Raw genomic sequence first — 22,188 nt, forward strand, 5'->3', positions numbered from 1 at the left:
TAATAATAATAATAATAATAATAATAATAATAATAATAATAATAATAATAAATTTTATTTATATACCGCTTTTCCACACCTGGTACACCCCATAGGTTGATGGATCTGGACATTATTCTGATGGCTCTTGAGGATTTTCCTGTCATTTTGGCAGGTAATTCTGCTGAAGCCCTAATTGATCTCTGGAACAGAGAATAACCTGGATGATGGGCATGATCATTCCTGACCATCCCTTTTCATGGAGTTAAACCAGCCCTTGGGTTCTTTGGGGATCTGGAAGCAATACAGTGTGTGCAACAGTAATTATAATGATGCTAGCAAAAAAATTCTAAACAAATACTTGGAATATATAGGCAGAAAAGAAATATATATCTTTTTTCCTCTGTCACCATTGCATCTGCAAAGAGCTGTTTAGCAACCTATTTCAAGTGGTTAGCAGTCTTTTTACAACCTGGCCCGCAAGAGAACTCAGACAACTTGATGGTCTGCTGTGAAGAGTTTGGCCAGCACTTTGCCAATAAAATTGCTTGGTTTCATTATGATTTGGGTGTTATAGTTGGTTCAGGTCCAGTGGATGTAACACTGGCTCCTGTTTGTCAAATGCAAATAGATATTTTTCGCTTTGTACAGCCTGAGGAAGTGGTCAGGATGCCTGGAGAGGAGAGAAGCACTACTTGTGTTCTAGATCCTTGCCCATCGTGGCTTGTTGAACAAGCCAGAGTGGGACCAGCTCAGTGAGTAAAGGAGTGGTCCATGCCATTTTTCAACAAGGCAAGGTTTAAGCATGCCTAAGAAAAGTTGTTGTATCATCTATTGGGGGGGGGAGGGAACCTAACCTAAATGAATATAAGTCTCCAGAACCAGATGAACTACATCCAGTGTATTAAAAGAACTGGCAAATATAATATCGGAACCAATGGCAATAATCTTTGAGAACTCCTGAAGAACAGGAGAAGTCCCAGCAGACTGGAGGAGGGCAAACATTGTCCCCATCCTCAAAAAGGGGAAAAAAGAGGATCCCAACAATTATTGTCCAGTTAGTCTGACATCAATACCAGGAAAGATTCTAGAGCAGATCATTAAAAAGAGAGTCTGTGAACATTTAGAAGCCAATTCCATAATCACAAAAAGTCAACATGGGTTTTAGAGAAAGAAGTCATGCCAGTCAAATCTGATCTCTTTCTTTGATAAAATTACCAGCTTGGTAGATGAAGGGAATTCTGTGGATATAGTATATCTTGATTCCAGTAAAGCCTTTGACAAAGTTTCCCATGACATTCTTGAAAACAAGCTTGTAGAATGTGGGCTAGACAAGGTAACTGTTACTATGGGGTTGTTCTCACTGGCTTATACTCCGTGTTACAAATCAAATCCAAGGTATAGCGTTCCTATTAGAAACCGAATTAACTCTAGAACAGTTCCAGAGTAACCCGAAATCGTTCCCACTAAAATCCGAATTGTAAAGCAGATTTTTATTTAATCCGTGTTAATGGCGTATAATCCTGATTTAAAAATAGAAGGGTCGAACCTACAATTTTTCCTTGATTTGGGATAGGATTCGGAGTATTTAAATAGGAACATTTTGGCCTTTGAATCGGGTCAACTGGATGGGAGGAGCAGAGCGCGATGGGCTGGCCTGGGGGTGTCACCTTCTTTGGTCTCTTTCTGCATCGCCAGCGCCATTTTCTTCCATTCGCATAATAGCCTTTCCTCCAGTGGATTGCAACCTCCCCTCTGCTCCTCTTTCATAGACCGATGTGTGAGGAGAGCCATTGAACACCATTTTTAACTATTCTTTTTTTCTTTTTCACCTCTGCCTGAGCAGCAGATGGGCTTTGGAGGAACTATGGGATGGCTCCCAAGACAGCCCAGGGAGCAATCTTCCCCAAAGATTCTCTCCCCATGTGGCGGCCAAAGCGAATTTGGGCCTACCGAGGCTCTTTCCAGAGGAACTATGGGATGGTTGTGTTTGTGAGACATTTATCCTCCTCTGCCAGAGAGTGCTGGTGCCATAATAAACTACCATTCACAGGATTCCCTAGCACTGAGTTATGGCAGTTAATATGGGGAGACACAGAAGAGGACGAATAAGCGCCTCCTGGTTGGCTCTTTTAAAAAAAAACAACCACGAAATTTATAACGAATTAAAAACGGCCAGGTAGTGGGAACGCAGGTACAGGCTACATCGGTGTATGTTACTCTGAATTAATGTGACGTCATGATGAAGTTGCTTTGATTGACAGCCGAAACAAGTGAATGTGAATGAAAAAGTAACAAAACCAGTTTAAATATACACCGATTCATCCTTGAATGGGGATGAAACAGGGTCAATTACAGTGAATTAAAATAAAACGTTAAGTAAATGGGAACGATACAAATACAGTGGTACCTCGGGATACGAATTACCCAGCTTACGAATTTTTCGGGATACGAAAAAATCCCATAGAGATTTATTGTTTCGGGTTACGAACGTTTTTTCGGGTTACGAAAAAACGCCGGCGCTGTTTAAATGGAGCCGCGGCAGAGCCGCGGCTTTTTTCCCCATTAGCGCCTATGGCAATTCGGGTTACGAAGGTTTTTCGGGTTACGAAATTAGCCACGGAACGAATTAATTTCGTAACCCGAGGCACCACTGTAAAGCGAATTGAAAAGCAGGATAACACTCGCTGTATTTTGAATCGCTTTAAAATGAACCGCTGTATTTAAATTCGTTTTAAATCACAAGTGAGAACAGCCCCATGGATTTGTAATTGGTTGACTGGCCGAACCCAAAGGGTGCTCAACAATAGCTCTTTTTCATCCTGGAGAGAAGTGACCAGTGGGGTCCCACAGGGCTCTGTCCTGGGCCCAGTGCTATTCAACATCTTTATCAATGACTTGGATGAAAGAATTTGGGGCACACTTATCAAATTTGCAGATGACACCAAATTAGGAGGAGTAGCTAATACCCCAGAGGACAGGATCAAGATTCAAAGTGACCTGAACAGACTAGAAAACTGGGCCAAAGCTAACAAAATGAAATTCAACACGGATAAATGCAAGGTACTGCATTTAGGGTAGAAAAATAAAATGCACAGATATAGGATGGGAGAAACCTGGCTAAATGAAACTACATGTGAAAGGGATCTGGGAGTCCAAGTAGACCACAAACTGAACACGAGTCAACAGTGCGATGCAGCAGCTAACAAGGCCAATGCAATTTTAGGCTGCATCCACAGAAGTATAGTGTCTAGATCAAGAGAAGTAATAGTGCCACTCTATTCTGCTTTGGTCAGGCCTCACCTGGAATACTGTGTCCAGTTCTGGGCACCACAATTCAAAAAGGATATGGAGAAACTGGAGCGTGTCCAAAGGAGGGCAACTAAAATGGTGAAGGGTCTGGAAACCATGCCCTATGAAGAACGCCTTAGGGAGCTGGGAATGTTTAGCCTGGAGAAGAGAAGGTTAAGAGGCGATATGATAGTCCTGTTTAAGTATTTGAAGGGATGTCATATTGAGGAGGGAGCAAGTTTATTTTCTGCTGCTCCAGAGACTAGAACGTGGAACAATGGATGCAAACTGCAGGAAAAGAGATTCCACCTCAACATTAGGCAGAACTTCCTGACAGGAAGGGCTGTTCGACAGTGGAACAAACTCCCTCAGAATGTGGTGGAGTCTCCTTCCTTGGAGGTCTTCAAACAGAGGCTGGATGGCCATCTGTTGGAGATGCTTTGATTTAGATTTCCTGCATGGCAGGGGGTTGGACTGGATGGCCCTTGTGGTCTCTTCCAACTCTATGATTCTTTGATTCTGGACATGAGAGTGAAGAAAGTGGTGCTGCAGCTTTCCTGTTTTAATCTGTGTTCCTTAGCCTGTGCTGTTTATTATACGTTAAACTACTGGGAGAGGTTTCTGCAGTTTGGGAGTCAGGAGTCACTATATTCTGATGATAATGCCATTTCTCTTCTCTACCTAACTCCATTGGAAGATGTTCCTTGCTAAATTGGTGTTTGTCATTAAAAATGGACTGCATGAAGGCGATCAAATTCAAGCTTAATCCAGACAAGACAGAAGTGCTCCTGGTCAGTCAGAAGGCAAATAAGGGAATAAGGATTGTGTGTCTTCTGAATGGAGTTACACTCCAGCTGCAGTTTTAGTGTACTTCTGAAGTCAGCCCAGAGCCTGGAGGTCCAGTTTCCAGTAGTGGCCAGGAGAATATTTGCACAGTTAAGTTAGTATATCAGGTGTGTCTGTTCCTGGAATTACACATGCCTTAGGAAAGACACAGGATGACACATGCCTTAGTAACATCCCTGTATGGGGCTGTTTTTGAAAAATACTCAAAAACACCAGCTGACACAAACAACTGCTACCATATTGTTAACTGGGCCTGGCTACAGGAAACTCCTTTGTTCCAATAAATGAGCTGGATGGTTGTGGAGTGTACATGTATAGAAAAATGGTATTCCCTCATTCCTTAAGATTCCATTTGAAAAGGAAATGTCCAGTGGCTGGGGTGGAGGCAACTGGGAAGGCTGTCACGAAAACAATGAGAAGATAAGGCAAAGCCATATGGTAAGGAGTATCTGCACTTAATTATTGTGATTAAAGTTGACAAGAGGGGGTGTGAACAGATTTATTACATGAGCTCTAACTAAAGCCTCTTGATTGACACAGTTTGGGAGATCCACAAGGGATTTGGAGGAGAAAGTACACAGTTAATATCTTCATATCCGATGGACAGAGGTTGTGTCATAGAACATGTCTCTGAATTTACCAACTAACTCCTTTGCTGTTTCCTTTCTTAAAAGAAACATTAACGCTGGGTGATGGTATATTTACATATGTTGTCCAGGAATATTGCTCACTATCCAGATATTCTGCTTTTAACTGTTGAGAAATTTTTGAAAAGGTTCCACTTGCTTTCTGTCATTTTTTTAAAACAACAAAAGCCATATCTGGCCCAGTAACGTATGAGAAGTGATTTAGGTATGATTTTTATTAAAAGAATTGGCCAACCCTAACACTGGAGTTTAAGCTACAAAAATGGTAGACAACTCCCAAATGTAAAAAAACTCTATTTGAAATTGGTGGCAGTCATTCTTAATTGCAAAAGAGCTCTTAAAGCTAATAAGAGCAAGATACAAACCGCCCCTTTGGGGCGGTCTGCACCAGCCCCTTTCCCTGACGGATCGGGGCCTCAGCTGCCACAGCGGCAGCCCCAGAGGCCCCTATCTGCTGCTTTTCCTGACCTCAGGAAAGTGACAAAATATCGCTTCCCCGCAGCCTGGAAAGGGGTGTCCTTCATGCCCCAAGGACACACCGACAGCGGCGGGGAAAGGGAGAAAGGGGCCACTTGGCCCCTTTCTCTTTGTATCGCTGACGTGGCTTTTTAAAGGCCACGCCAGTGATATGCGCAGCCGAAGGAGCTCCGAAACGAAGCTCTTTCTGGCACCACTGAAAGGGTGCCTCAAGCACCCTCCAGCGGCACCAGGACGTCACATCTGCGCCACACCGTTTGGCTGCATCACGGCCATGACGTCGTAATGGCGACACGCATGTAGAAAGGGCGCCACCATTACAACGTACTAGGGTGCGGGGCATCTGGAAAGGACACCCCGAGGCAACCCTAGTACGTATCCAGGCCGGCGCTTTGCGCCAGTCTGGATACTGCCAAAGTGAGTGGAAAATGACTGTCTCAGACACATGGACAACAACAGCTAGTCACATCTTTCCAAAATGGTGTTAAGATAAACAGGTCGGTTCTTGCTTGCTATTTTTTATGGATGACTGTGAATCAAAATGTAACAGCAAATTTGATATTCAAGTTTTTAAAAAGATTGTTTTCTCAATCATGTAAACTGCTTTCATTATAGGAACATCCATGATTTGCGTGCATAGTTTTTCCATTCATTTTCTCTCTCAGAATGATTGCAGTATTTTAAAATTCCAAATTTAGAACAGCTACAGCTTGGAAATGTCTTTGTTAAAGTAATCCAGTAAATTATCTATCTGTCTAGTTGAGAAGCTCTCAACGTGTCATAATAATAAACCTGCATGTGTAACATGCACATCCCATGTCAATCCAACTGTAAATGAAATGAAGCTCAAGTAGATTGCTTTGTGTAGCTCATTGGTATTCTCATTTAAGAGGCCAGCAGAGAAATTAAAATTGTATCATAGAAGTTATGCCTTATACTGGGTCAGACTATTGGGTTGGCTAGCCAGGATTGTCAACGCTGACTGCCAGTGGTTCTTCAGATTTCCCTCTATTTTTGGGACAGGGTTCAGATGACTAGCTACTGTCCAGATACTTATTCTTGAAGGACAGATTCAAGACCCTTCTGCTTTCCCTGATTCTGTATCATTCAACTCTAATCAGACTGATCAGCTGTTCAAATAAAGGAGGACACCTTCAGAGGCCTGGCCTTAATAAAGAAAATCACGTGGCTGCCCTAAATTCCACTAAGAACAGTATGCCTGTATCCTGTGACCTGAAGATGAAGGGTGTTAATATTCTAAATAAAAATAGAATAAAAATAAAACAGAGAAGTTCTTCCGCTCTCCCATCCTTGTTTGTTTGTATATTTGTTTACGTATTTATATCCCCGTTTATTTGAAGATTTCAAGGCGACTTATAATAAAACAATAACTACAAATTTTTAAAATATTAAAATACATTTTTAAAAATTCAATTTAACAATAGTTTAAAACCAGTTAAAACAATCTTGAATAATATAACCATAAAACATGCATAGCCCATATAAAAGCAGTTTGATCTGAAAATGTTAATAAAAAGCCAGGAGCTCCTTTACCTTAGTGTTGAAATTATTCTAACAGTGGTGCCAATTGGGCCTCCAGAGGGACAGAATTTCACGACCGGAATGGCACTGCAGAAAAGGCCCTCTCCTGTGTCTTCCCACAGTGTATTTCCCCTACTGATTGGGACACAGAGGAATACCCCTCCAATAGATCTCACATCTCAGACTTACGTACATATATAAAGAGAGGCATTCCTTCAAGTATCAGGGGCCCGAAATAGATGGGCCAAAAGGACTGCGCCAGAACTGCTAAGACCACACAGGCCTGATTCAAGTCCAAGCCACCAGAAGGAGCGGATTCTATCTGCTCCTTCTTGGCCCAGTTCTTCTTCTTTGGTGTGGCATCGGCCACGGCTTCAAGCTCCATTTGAAGCATGTGTCATGTAAACAGCATGTCCCCAATGCAGCCTGAAGCTGCATCATTTTGCCCAAGATCACAAGTCATTTAGGCCTTTAAATGTTATTACCAGCACTTTGAATTCAGCATGGAAATATATTAGCAGCCAGTGCAATGACTTCAGAACAGGCATTACATTATACCTAAATGGAGTCACAGTAAGTGATTTAGCTATTGTATTTTGCATTAGCTTCAGTTTTTGAGTTGTCATGAAGAGTAGCCTCATGTAGAGTGCATTGCGGTAGCTAATCAGGAACTATGAATGAACTACTGGAAGAATAATAAATAATAAATAAAACTTTTATTTATATCCCGCTTTTCTGTTACATGACAATCAAAGCGGCTCACAACATTAAAATCCACATTTACAAAATTATGTCCCAAATTCCACCCCCCTTAAAACAGGATTAAACATGTACAATTAAAATAAACACATCATTCAGGGATGGGCAATTTCCATCTAATTTGAAAACGGCTATCGTAAAACCATTGTTAAAGAAGCCCTCCCTTGACCCCCTGATGCATAATAATTATCGGCCGGTATCGCTATTGCCATTTCTAGGGAAGGTGATCGAGAGGGCGGTTGCCATCCAGCTTCAATCGATCTTGGATGAAACTGATTTTCTAGACCCATTTCAAACCGGCTTCCGGGCGGGCTACAGGGTTGAGACTGCCATGGTCGCCCTGGTTGATGATCTCCGTCTGGGCATGGACAGGGGTAGCGTGTCCCTGTTAGTGCTCTTGGACATCTCAGCGGCTTTCGATACCATTGACCATGGTATCTTTCTGGGACACCTGAAAGAGTTGGGAATTGGTGGCACTGCGCTCCAGTGGTTCTGTTCCTACCTCTCGGGTCGGTCCCAGATGGTGCAGCTGGGAGATGTGTACTCCGATAGGAGGGCACTTACATCTAGTGTCCCTCAGGGAGCCATTCTGTCCCCCATGCTATTCAACATTTACATGAAATCGCTGGGTGAGATCATCCGGAGACATGGGGCGCGGTGTTATCAGTACGCTGATGACACCCAGATAGTCTTCTCTGTGCCTCCGGCTGCTGCAGTGACCAGGGATGGCATCTCTCCTCTGGATGCCTGTCTGAAGTCGGTAATGGGCTGGATGAGGGAAAACAGACTCAGTTTGAATCCAGAGAAAACGGAAGTGCTTGTGATAGGTTCTCCTGGCCTGGGAATGGTTGTTTGTCCACCTGTCCTGAACTGGATCATGCTCCCCGTGAAGGACTCAGCTCGCAGTCTGGGGGTGCTTCTGGACTCATTGCTCCATCTTACATCCCAGGTGGATGCGACGGTCAGGAGCACTTGTTATCAGCTTGATGCGCCAGCTGCGACCCTACCTGGGCCGGGAGGACCTTGAAACGGTGGTACATGCTCTGGTAACCTCTCGTTTGGATTTCTGTAATGCGCTCTACATGGGGCAACCCTTGTACCATACTCGGAAGCTTCAGTTGGTTCAAAACATGGCAGCGAGACTGGTCACTGGCTCTTCCAGGACCAGTCACATAACACCAATTCTGAAAGATCTCCATTGGCTGCCTATTCGCTTCCAGGCACAATACAAGGTGTTGGTTATTACCTATAAAGCCCTATATGGCTTGGGCCCAGGGTACTTGGAGGACCGCCTCTCCCCATACATTCCGCCTCGCACGCTCAGATCTGTTGGGAAGCAATTGTTACGTGTCCCAGAGGCAAGATATTCTACCACCACTCAGAGGGCCTTTTCTATCTCTGGCCCCATCCTCTGGAACTCGCTTCCGAATGAGCTCCGCTCAGCCACCTCCCTGGAATACTTCAAAAAGGGGCTTAAAACTTTTTTGTTCCAGCAGGCTTACCCCTAACATTCCATGTTGCCCCCTTCTCTCTCCTCATTGTTCTTGTAATCTTGTGCTAGTTGGAAAAAAAATTTAACTGGATTTTAACTGTTGTTAAGATATTGTGAGTTTTGTACTTTTTGTATTTTAATTTTTTTGTATATTGATTGTATCGTGTTTTTGGCTGTTGTGACCCGCCTTGATCCCAGGAAAGGCGGGCTAAAAATAAAGCTTTTATTTATTTTATTTATTATTTATTTATCTATTAAAAACACACACCAAAAAAAATATGAGAACAGAGCAGTGGGCTAATACATGATGTGGGGGGCAGTCATTCTGTGGCCGGGCACTTTTATTCAGGAAAGGCCTGCCGGAAGAGATCCATCTTGACGGCTTTTTTAAAGCTGTCTAAGCTGGCAATCTGACGGATCTCATCTGGCCGACTGTTCCATAGGATGCAGGGCGGATTATATAGGAGCAGGCAATCCCTCAAATAGGTTGGGCCGAAGCCATGTAGGGCTTTAAAGGTGATAACCAACACCTTGTACTGTGCCCAGAAACTAATAGGCAGCCAGTGAAGAGATTTTAAGATGGGTGTTATTCGATCACTCCTAGTTTTTCCGGCGACCAGCCTGGCTGCCCTATTTTGCACTAGTTGAAGTTTCCGGACTAGGCACAAGGGTAGCCCCATGTAGAGTGCATTACAGAAATCAAGTCGTGAGGTTACCAGAGAATGTACAACAGTTTCTAGGTCCTTTACTTCCAGGAAAGGGCGCAGCTGGTGTATCAGCCGGAGCTGATAGCAGGCGCTCCTGATTGTCACATTCACTTGGTTCGTCATGTGAAGCGATGGATCTAGGAGCACCCCAGACTGTGAACACAGTCCTTTGTGGAGAGCATGACTCCATCTAGGACTGGAGGCTGCAACCCTATATCTGGTTTGGGGGCCCCTACTGTAAGTACCTCCATTTTGTCTGGATTCAGCTTGAGTTTGTTTTTCCTCATCCAGCCCATTACTGCTTCAAGACACTGATTGAGGGGAGAAATGCCATCTGTTGTCATAGCTGCTGATCGGGACATGGAGAAATATATTTGGGTGTCATCAGCGTACTGATAACACCCTGCCCCATGTCTGCAAATGATTTCTCCCAGCGGCTTCATATAAATGTTGAATAACATCGGGGACAGTATGGCACCTTGAGGGACGCCACATTTAAGCTCCGTTTTTGAGGAGCGACTCTCCTCGAGCATCACCCTCTGGAATCTACCCGAGAGGAAGGACCAGAACCACTGGAGTGCAGTGCCACTGATTCCTAACTCTCTCAGGCGTTCCAAGAGGATATCATGATCTATTGTATCGAAGGCCGCTGAGAGGTCTAGAAGCACCAACAGGGTCACGCTTCCTCTGTCAATGCCTAGATGAAGATCGTCAGCCAGAGCAACCATGGCAGTCTCCACCCCGTATCCTGTCCTGAAGCCGGTTTGAAATGGGTCTAGATAATTGGTTTCATCCAAGATGGCTTGGAGTTGAAGGGTGACAGCCCTCTCGATCACCTTGCTCAAAAATGGCAGATGGGATACAGGCCTGTAGTTCTTCATATCCAGGGGGTCCAGTGAAGGTTTTTTTCGGGAGTGGTATAACAACCGCCTCCTTTAGGCAAGTTGGAACACAACCTTCCCTAAGGGATGCATTGATGACATCCCTAAGAAATGCCCTCAAGGCATCACCTCCCCTGGATGGCCAGCCATGATGGGCAGGGATCGAGGGGACATGTTGTCTTCTTCATATTTCCAAGGATCTATTGTAAGTTATCCCTGTCTAACAAGATTGTAGATGGCACACCAGTGGACCCAAGAATTCTGCATCACTGAATCTGTCTAGCCTTCTAGTGACAAAAATGAATCTTGGAGTACTCCCAGATGGTCCATCTAGTCCGTAAAGGGGAGTGCAAGCCCATGCAGGGCAGGTAACCTACCCAGTTCCCAAGACTCGATAACAACCAATCCATAGAGCCTCTGTTTTATCATGATTCAACTTCAGTTTATTTACCCCCGCCCCCCATCCAGCACATTACAGCATCCAGGCACTATTCCAACATCTCCACAGCCCCAACCAACTCCAATGACAGGCAGAAAAAATGCTGAGTGCCATCTGCATACAGTCAGCACCCAATTCCCAAATTCCTAGTGTCATAGTGTGCAGTGGCCTCATAGTGTGCATCAGTAAAGATGGCAAACATAACTTATTATGCCTCCTCTATTCTGTTTCAGCACACTGTCCAGCAGTGTCCAGCACATTATGAAGCCACAGACAGTTAAACAGCATGGGAGACTAGATTGAACCCTGTGGCACCCCACAGCACAATTGCCACGGGGCTGAGCAAGCATCGCCCAGTGCCAGTCTCTGGTACCAACTTTGCAGATCTGACCCAGTAAGATACCATGATCAATTGTATCAAAAGCCACTGATAGATTCAGGAGGATCAACAGTGTAGCACACCCCCTTTGCAATAATAATAAATCTTTCCATTAGAGTAGGCTGCTAGTCAGAACAACCAAGACTTTGGTGCCTTTGGTACCCTGTCCTGAAATCAGACTGATATGAGTCTAGAAGATACAGTGGTACCCCAGGATACGAAATGACCGCGTTACGAAATTTCCGGGATACGAAAAAATTAGATAGGAAAAAACTGTTCCGGGTTACGTTTTTTTTTTTTTTTTTTTTCGGCTTACGAAAAAAATATTGGTGCTTTTCGGCGCTTTTTCGCACGAAATCGCGGCTTTCCAGCGCTAGCAGCTATGGCTTTTTCGGGTTGCGAAATCTTTCAGGTTACGAACGGCGCCGCGGAACGAATTAAATTCGTAACCCGGGGTACCACTGTAATCTGTTTCCTCCAAGAACCTCTGAAGCTGTCCAGCCACCACATATTCAAGCCCCTTGCCCAAACAGGGGATAGGATATTAGTGATAGGGCAATAGTTATCACATACCTCTGAATCCAGACAGATCCTCTTCAGGAGAGAGTGCACTACAGCTCCTTCAAGATAACAGGCATTTACCACCCTTGGACTCCCCCCCCACCCTGAATAAATTCACATCTGCTATATTTTAAGAGCCAAGATGGTCATGGATCAAGTCTACATGTGATGAGACAAACCAATTCAAGCATCTTGTACACATCATCAGGCTATAGAAACTATCCACCCCAAAATGACTAGATGGTGCACTGGGCACCTTCCTAGATTCTGCAGTAACTGTGACATCACAGTTTACATGAACAAATATGAACGACTTTCTGCTTATACCTGGCAAATTTAGCACAGCAGGCAACTGAAAGTTCTAATCCTGACCTCTCTAAGCCTGACTGTGATAGACTCCTCACCACTAGGGGAAGGTCTGCTGGACAGTGTGTTGAAGACAGAATAGAGGAGACATAATAAATTATTTTTGCCACCTTCACTGCCACACAGCAAAAGGTCTTTGCCAATTTTTCTGTTGTATTTGGTCTGTGACCTGTGCCATTTCCATAGAGGTTCACAGCATTTCTTGCCCCTGTTGTGATATCACCTTTTCCCACTTAAACCAGCAGCAGTTGGTGATGATGTGGATTTTTTTTTTAAAAAATGCAGTATTTTCATGGCATGGCATGGCATGGAGTAAGTGGTACTGTGCACAATAGCAACCAGGGAGAGCACACAACATGGGTATACCACTTCATCAGTAGCAGCTTCCTTTTATCTATAATACATTGTTTTGATCCAGTTTAACTTTCTAGAAACACAAGCCCTGAGAGTGTGTTGTCCTTAAAAAATTCTTTATCAGCCCTATGTTGGAGGTTACACAGCTGCATATGTTGCAGTTAAGGAAGACACAGCAGCTCACTTTGAGTAAAAATTGATGGAATAGCTCAGTCATTGGACCACCTCAGAGTCAGCTGGGTGGAAGTCAATATGATAGTCTCATCTTCACCCAGTTGCACAGAAAAACTGGTTATCTGGATGGTGAATATATGATCCTGTCAATATTTACCCCCAGGTAAATTGCTACTAACCAGATCCATGTCTGACTAGCAGTCCACTGTTTCCCTACACACCTGAGATATCAGAAATTATCATACAAAAGGAATATATTGTGTTAGTATGTATTCAGAGCAGAAGGAATTTGTTTGTGTCATCACTGATATTTGAAACAATACCACAAAGCAAGACTGATACCAGAAGGCAAACTGATAGTAAACCCAATAGGTACAGTGAACAAAAAGAAAGATGTGCATGCAATCCAATTATACTAGAAGCATATGATGATAATAAATCTTTTTACATGTATAACCATAACGATATAGCAATATTACATTACATGAAAATATACATTTACAACTGTAATATCCAACAGATTTCCACTGAATTTCTATTTCAATTCTTTTTTTAAGAACAAAAATACAAATACAAATATACTAAATTGTGGGCTGGTAAAGTCAACTGGAGTTTTGATTGTACCAACCCACAATTCAGTACCTGTATATCGCACCATGTGTATTTTGAATAACCCAGTTGTTTACACTGATAGAATCATGTATATTTGCATTTAATCCATGTTTTTGTTGTAACTGTACTATATGCAGCTTCTTGGTTTTTTTCAGTCTGTTTGATGTGTTTATTGTTGATATGCTGTCATAAAGCAGTGTTTACTGTTGATATGCTGTCAAGAATCATTCCTGTCAATGACAAACCATCAACCATCATCTGTGCATTACTCTCTTCATTCAGATATAAAATATATATTGGCAAAATACGTAGCAAGAAACACATTTCCCCATATGTGGAGGAAAAAGACATTTAAAGATATATTTCTAGCAACTGACCTCAGAGTCCAGCAGACTCACTTTGAAACCTAAACCTATTTAAAGGTTTACAAAGCTCTTATGCCAAGAGCCTTTTCTGAGCTCTTAACTGGAGTCTTGTATTCTTCCTGAATGTAGCATTCTTGGTTATTGCCTCAACAAGAGATGGTAAAAGAATTACAGATTTTAAGGCATAAAAAGGCCTGCCTACTTTCCCACAGGGATAGCGTGGTGCAATGGTGATTTTCCATATTTTTAAGCCTACCTACCTCCTTTTATTCTCACCAGGACGGTTGCCGTTTTTATGTCCTGACTGCCTTCAAAGCCTTCTGAAAGCATAATGGTCAAATCTAACACTTGGAAGAGTATCTGATGGCCAAATAACCACATTAAGAGTTAAGAAATGGCACATAACTCTCCAAACCATATATATACATGAATGAAATGGTAAAGCTTATCTTGGACTGAAGGAAGAAAGCACTGTACCTTTGTTTTGTTCTGTTAGAATGTTTAAAGAGACAGTCTTGTGTAGCAGTTAGAGCATTGAACTGGGACTTGGGAGATCCAAGTTCCTTCTAAGCCATGAAATCCACTGCATCACCTTGGGTAAGGCAGTTTCTCACCCTGTTCTGCCTTACAGAGCTGTTGTGAATATAAATATGGGAGCAAACCATGAATACTTTTGCTCAATAGAGAAGATGCAGTGTATTCAGCTTTTCTTTTTTACTCTGGAGGGACACTTGAAACAATTTTCAGATTTTAGGGAACCCCTGCAGAAAAATTATTGTATCTGTAGTGCAAAACCAAATGTTCAATTTTCCCCCCAATCATAATATCTTAGGGTACCTCTAGCAACCTCTTGCAGAAACCAAGAATTCCAGGGATCCCTTCTTGGGAAATTCTAGTATATATGTAACAGATAGATAAATAATAAAATCTCTTCCCTGAAAGCCTTGGGTGGCATGACCAGTCAGTACTGACAGTACTTCATAGAATCATAGAGTTGGAAGAGACCGCACGGGCCATTCAGTCCAACGCCCTGCCATGCAGGAAATCCAAATCAAAGCATCCCCAGCAGATGGCAATCTAGCCTCTGCTTAAAGACCTCCAAAGGAAGGAGACTCCACTACACTCCGAGGGAGTACGTTCCACTGTCGAACAGCCCTTACTGGCAGGATGTTCCTCCTAATGTTGAGGTGGAATCTCTTTTCCTGTAGCTTGCATCCATTGTTCTGGGTCCTGTTCTCTGGAGCAGCAGAAAACAAGCTTGCTCCCTCTTCAATATGACATCCTTTCAAATATTTAAACAGGGCTATCATATCACCTCTTAACCTTCTCTTCTCCAGGCTAAACATCCCCAGCTCCCTGAGTCATTCCTCATAGGGCAAGGTTTCCAGACGTTTCACCATTTTAGTCGCACTCCTCTGGACACGCTCCAGTTTCTCAATGTCCTTTTTGAATTGTGGTGCCCAGAACTGGACACAACATTCTAGGTGGGGCCTGACCAGAGCAGAATACAGTGGCACTATTACTTCTCTTGATCTAGACACTATACTTTTATTGATGCAGCCTAAAATTGCATTGGCCTTTTTAGCTGCCGCATCACACTGTTGACTCATGTTCAACTTGTGGTCTACTTGGACTCCCAGATCCCTTTCACATGTAGTTTCATTCAGTCAGGGGTCCCCCATCCTATGTCTGTGCATTTCATTTTTCTGCCCTAAGTGCAGTACCTTACATTTCTCTGTGTTGAATTTCATTTTGTTAGCTTTGGCCCAGCTTTCTAGTCTATTCAGATCATTAGAAATGGCCCAGTGTTCTGCCTTATATTTATTTGTTTGTATTATTAGTATTAAAAATTAATATTAAAATGTATTTAAAATTCTATACAAACCTTAAAATCTGAATTACACAGCATTTAAAAGCCAAAACCTCATTGGTTTGAAAAAGCCTGACAGCACACAGATGTTTTTACCTGCCACCAAAAGGAAAGCAGGGATGGAGCCATCCTGGCCTCTCTAGGGAGGAAGTTCCAGAGCTTGGGAGCAGCCACTGAGAAGACCTTCTCCTTATTCCCACAAAATGAGCCTGAAAAGGGTGATGGGACAGAGCAAATGGCCTCTCCTGCTAATCTTAGTGCTCTAATGGGTTCATAAAGGGAGATACAGTGCTTCAAATACCATGAACCCAAGCCATGTCGGGCTTTATAGGTCAAAACCAGCACTTTGAATTGTGCTTGGAAATAGACTGGCAGCTGTTGCAACACTGAAGTTGTGTACTCCCTGTAGGCAGCTCCAGTTAACAACATGGCTGCATCTCTTTGGGGCAACTGAAGTTTTTGAACCCTGTGGGTCATGGTGGAAAAAATGGTACTTGCAACCCTTGTTTCAAGCATCCCAGTCCCTCTTTATTAAGTGAAAGTTGCAAAAACCACAGCCTTTTCAATGTTAGTTTCTTTTGTAGAATTTTCTTCATGGGGAAGCTGGCCAACTCACTGTCATGATGACACAGTTGGTAAAAGCATGCATTACTTAGATAGATGTTTGTGGCATTCATTGAGTGTGCTGTGACTATCTTTATGGACTGGTCTAGTTTCTTCCTTATAGTTACTCTTGTCTGTTTTATTCTACACCATTATAGCACTTTGATCCCATTTTAACTGCTATGACTCTATTATAAGGAATCCTGGGATCTGTAGTTTCATGTGTAATTTAGTATTCTCCACCAAACAGTTCTAATGCTTCCCCAAACTATAAATCCTAAGATTTTGTAGGATGAAGCAATGATAGTTAAAGTGGAACCAACATGTTATAATTGCATAGTGTGAAAGACTCTGCATTTATTCTGGTCTTTATTGCATTTTAACTTTGAGAATCCATTTCTGAACTATAAAGACAGTAATGTTTAAACACCAATACTGTCCTCCTTCATAACATTGTCAGAGATACAACATCTGGCAAGTAGCTTTCTATGTTGTTATTGTTGATATACAGGGCTCCCCTGGGTTACGAAATTAATTCGTTCCGCGGCGCCATTCGTAACCCGAAAAGCATTCGCAAGCCGAAGCCCCATAGGCGCTAATAGCGAAAGCCGCGATTTGGTGCGAAAAAGCGCCGAAAAGCACCAAAAAAAATTTCGTAACCCGAAATAACCTTCGTAACCCGGAACAGTTTTTTTTAATGGATTTTTTTCGTAACCCGGAAATTTCGTAACGCGGCGCATTCGTATCCCGGGGTACCAGTGTATAGCATTAACTTCAAAATAGCATCTTGTTTCATTGACAGAAGAATGGCAGCTCCTATCTCAAGGATTCACAATCTTCCCTGGGCAATCCAACAACAGATGGTGGCATGCTATTGTTGGTAGATGAATAATGGGAACCGAGTGGGAAAGGTTATATGGAAGTGGGTGGGAAATGGGCTGCTCAGAAAAGGTTTTTGCTGAAAGGCTGTGTCTGGAGGTGGAGTGTGCAGGAGAGTGATCAGAGTTGTAGCTTCACATATTGAACAGGAGAAGTTGTTTAAAGCACAGAAAACATTAAAGAGTGATAGAGATCTCTGGCTTGGCAATTTTAAAGATAACTTACTTTCCTTTATTTATCTAAAGTGCTGCAGCACGTATAACAGAGTGGAATATACTGATGAAGATTACTAGATTGATTTCTTCCTTTTAAACGGAAAGAAAATTGCTGTTCTGCTTAGTATTCCTGTGTAATTTCTCTAAGTACACTGGGGCCCTTCTAGATTCTGCTTTCATTATCCCTGACTGTTGGCCATGATGACTGAGACTAACGGGACCTAGAGTCCAAGAACATCTGGAAGGTCAGAGATTCCCCATTGCTGCTAAAGTCAAGCTGATAAGAGATTTAATGGCATAATCCTATATAGATGGTACTTGCTCCCAAGTAAACATGCATAGGATTGCAGACTAAATTACTTGAGTGCCTTGGACCAGTGTTTTATGTTGGTGTATGAAAGCTTAAAATAATCCTATCTGAAGGTGGGAGCCTTCAAGAAAGGGTTAGTTCTACAAAGATTTTTACAGTCAGCACATACTGTTTTTTTGCAGAAAGTGATAATCCACTCTCTCTTCTCTTCCCATCTCCAAGGTTACAAAGTGGGATGAATCTGCAAATATGTTTTGTAAATGACAGTGGCAGTGACAAAGACAGTGATGCAGATGACAGCAAGACTGAAACAAGCCTGGATACACCTTTATCCCCCATGGTGAGTCTTAGAGAAGCTGAAGAGCCACCCAGACTTTACACTGTGGGCAATTCAAATAGAATGCCACAGCTACAAGTTTACTTTTAAGAAATTAAGACTGCTATAGTCAAGTGGTGCTAAAGTCATTGTGTTATAACCTGTAATGAGCACTGTAGCCTTCAGTTTTCGTTACAGGTTACATGCCTGGCAGGGGAGGATGCTTGCTCAAGCTTCCTTGCCAGACTGTGTGGCCTGGGTTGCATGTAGGCCAAATAACACAGGGCAAGTGTTTCTGTACAGCTTTGGCCAATTAATCTGGCAGGTGGGTATAGTTCTAAGAGTAACTGTACTAAGAAACTATCATAAAATGTGTCATAGAGTGATCCTTCTAGACTTCTACCAAATGAAACAACTCTCTAATGTCTTAAACAAATTTCTTTCCCACCTGATATTCAAGATTCTTTTCATTAGAAATGCCAAACATTAAAATTTAGGAACAGAGAATCAAACTATTCACTCTTCTGGTCATCCAAGACTGGTGGTTCAGTTTGTTTCCATTTCATGGCAGTGACTCACAAATGGATTCAGGTCGTCTGAACCAATCAGTTCAGTTCCAGTTCACATGAGCAAATTCAGAAGTCATTGATATTATGATAGTGCTAATGTTATTTTAACTGGTTGATCAATTGACTAGTTGCTGAATCATACATACCTGTTTGCATATATCCAGTCTTAGAACTGCCATATTTGTGTTTTGTACTTTTCCAGAGCAAGCAAAGTTCTTCCTATTCTGACAGAGACACTACTGAAGAGGAATCAGAGTCCCTGGATGACATGGATTTTCTCTCTAGGCAAAAGAAACTTCAAGCTGAAGCCAAAATGGCATTGGCAATGGCAAAACCAATGGCAAAAATGCAAGTAGAGGTGGAAAAGCAAAACAGGAAAAAATCTCCAGTAGCTGATCTTGTATGTATATAAAACTAAAACAAAAAACCTTAATGTATTCTAGTTGTTTTAATTTTTAAGCATCACTTGACTTGCAATAAATCTCTTTGTTGTTGAATTTGTGGGATTTAGAAAAGCTTGTAGCACTAGTATTTACTCAAACAAGGAAAATCCATGCCATTAAATGGTTTACATTTTTGCTCTACAAAACCAGAGGCTGGAGCTCTGTTGGGGCACTGTACTAATGTAAGTGCCGTTGTGCACTTTTTTCAGGGTTGCATTGTAGAGGGAAGGCAAAGAAAGCCTATAGATAAAGCTTCATGTTCCCAGGCTGCCTATTTCCTCAATGCTTGGCTTCCAGATTAGTCCTTAAAGCTAAAATTACTCTGGAAATGTTGCCTTGAAACAAATACCCTGTCCTGCAGATCTTCCTGGCAAATAGACACAAAATAGGGGTATAAGATAGAAAAGAAGGTGTTTGACTGCAGAACTTTAAAACAACAGTGATAGATTTTCTGTGGCTCATGGCTCCTTTTGAAAGAAAACCAGGCCTTTTGCTTTTTTATCTGACCTGATATCTAGGGAATTTGTATCCTTACTGTCAAATGGTAATTTAAGATTAAACCATCTGCATTCAGAGACAGTAACACACCATGTAATTTCTGTGCATACTCTCAAATGTCCCAAATTGGCAGGGACACTCTGGCTTAATTCTCTGACATCCCATGTGTTCAGCCATTTTAAAATGTCCCAGATTTTCTTTCCTCCTCCCATTTCTGCCATTTATCCTTGACTTACTTCTCTTGCTGCAAAGTAAGTACAAAATGCAAAAGTAATTTGTGCTCAATTAACTGAGTGTGGAAGAGAGAAAAGGAGAGTGGAGTTTTGCTCTTCCCAATAGGCTCAGGCAAAGTAAATTCTTGCAACCTCTCCTAGCTTGTGTGTTGCTTCCTCATTAATAACTACTACCATCCAGATCACACCCTGATGTTGCTTTGCTATGCTTGTCCTGATTTTCATCTATGAAATGTTGGAGGGTAAATAGATTCAGCCAGCACACTGTTCAAGATCCAGCATGGCATAGTAGTTTCAGGGTTGGACTAGGGTTCTGAGAAACCAGGTTCAGATCATTACTCAGTCATGAAAACTCACTGGTCATGTCACACACTCTCACCTTTAGGGAAATCTCTTCTGAATGATTCTTGCCAAGAAAATCCTATGATAGTGTCACTGTAAGTCTGAATCAACTTCAAGACACATAACAACAACAATGTAGATTCAGCCAGTATACCCATTCTGGTAGAGTTGGGGAGTCTTCTTATCCTTGATGTATTATTCATCAAATACCAGACTGTAATACATATATAAAACATCTTAGTGTGTTATGCACCATACAGGGGAATTATATATGTATTATGCCCAGCACTCAGGAAAAAATGAAATATTATAAGTCTTGTTATTACTACAACATAAGAAAATATAAGTTTATTTTTGTGAATATGTGTATGCAAAGGAATTTTGCAGCACCTTTGAGACTAACTGAAAGATAGAAGTGGATAGCATGAACTAACATAGACTTGAGCCTGCTTCCACAGACGCATTTCCATTGCTTTAAGTTTTCATAAACTAACAGAACACACTGGTCCCGGGAAGCCAAGTAACTTAGACTGCAGTTGTATGCATTCTTACTTGGGAGCAAATGCATCTGAGGAAGCAGACTCAAGTCCACAAAAGCTCATGCTACCAACTTCTGTCCTTCAGTTAGTCTCAAAGATGCTACAAGATCCCTTTGCATACAGTACTAATTTTCCAGTTTAACATGGCTATGTCTTTGAATTAGATCACTTTGTGAACATGTGTTCTGCTCATAATGATACTGGCCTAAAGTGTTTTCTCTGTGTTCTTTAGCTGCCACATATGCCTCATATAAGTGAATGCTTGATGAAAAGAAGTTTAAAACCCACAGACCTGAGAGATATGACAATTGGGCAGCTACAAGTGATAGTCAATGATCTACATTCACAAATAGAAAGTAAGTGGAAAATAATAATTGTGCACTGGGATTACATTTTTGCATCTATCATTGTTCACAGCATTTCAACAGATGTAAAAAGATATATCTTATGCAATTATGTATGTGAGGGTTCATACAGGATTTAAGGAGGATACATGCCACAGTCCCCATGGGATTATACCATCTCTGATAAAGGAGAAAAAGATGTTCACTTGGGAACAGTTTTTCTGGGGATGCAGGTGGATTATAGGGGAGAAAAAGACAGGAAAATTTCTTCCTGTGAACTTCTTCATGTTAAATTACCCTAAAATATGTACAATAATATTTTTAATTTGTCTACCAGTTCATTTTTCAAAGGGACACACAAATTATATAATTTTTTAAACAGAAAGATTAATAACACAGCTCAACACACTAGTAAGTATGACTGAATCTAATGCATCTAAAATAGCACCTCTGTGGGGGACATTTCATTCTGTTGTCCTGTGCAATAAAGGTCATTTTTCTGACTAGGAAGTGAGCAATTAATATAGATGTGGACTGGCATTCTGTACTGCAGTTTTGGATTTGTCTGCTAGAGTTACAGATCTGTGTAACTGTTCAATGTAGAGTAAGACTACATAGTCAACGTAGCATAGTGGTTTGAGTGTTGGACTATGACTCTGGAGACAAGGATTCAATTCCCAGCTCAGCCATCAAACCCACTGGATGATCTTGGGTAAGTCACATGTTCTCAGCCCCAGAGGAGGGCAATGGCAAACCTCTGAACAAATCTTGCCAAGAAAACCTCATGATAGGTTCTCCGTAGGATTGCCATAAATCAGAAATGACTTGAAGGCGTAAAACAACAAAAACATAATCTTATTATAATATTGCATTCATGACTTCCAAGCCCACCTTAACAGCCAGCAGCCAGATGGGCCAAAAGAGATCTGTTCAGCTGCCAATCAGGGGACTAGGGGAGGATTTTTTCAGCCCTCTCCCCACCAGTGAGTGAGGCTGTTGACAATCAGCAGAATCTTTCACAATTCCTTGCCATAGCCTTGCTGGGAGAGAGCTGGAAGCATCCTCCTCCTTGAACCAATATCAGTAGCTGAACAGACATCTTTAAATAGCCAATGTAAAATATTTTCAGTTTTCTTCTGGCATCATTGAACTAAAT

At 42.0% G+C, this 22,188-nt stretch overlaps 1 protein-coding gene across 1 annotated transcript in view; it reads left to right on the top strand.

Moving 5' to 3' along the window:
• LOC121925573 (IQCJ-SCHIP1 readthrough transcript protein-like) overlaps positions 1 to 22,188 on the top strand; it is a 515,366-nt gene that overhangs the window by 483,051 nt on the left and 10,127 nt on the right. The window contains 3 exon segments of the mRNA XM_042457860.1: positions 17,971 to 18,088; positions 18,836 to 19,033; positions 20,921 to 21,044. Of these exon segments, the coding sequence (XP_042313794.1) occupies positions 17,971 to 18,088; positions 18,836 to 19,033; positions 20,921 to 21,044 (440 nt within the window).

Source organism: Sceloporus undulatus, chromosome 3, assembly GCF_019175285.1.
Source record: "Sceloporus undulatus isolate JIND9_A2432 ecotype Alabama chromosome 3, SceUnd_v1.1, whole genome shotgun sequence".
Lineage (NCBI taxonomy): Eukaryota > Metazoa > Chordata > Lepidosauria > Squamata > Phrynosomatidae > Sceloporus > Sceloporus undulatus.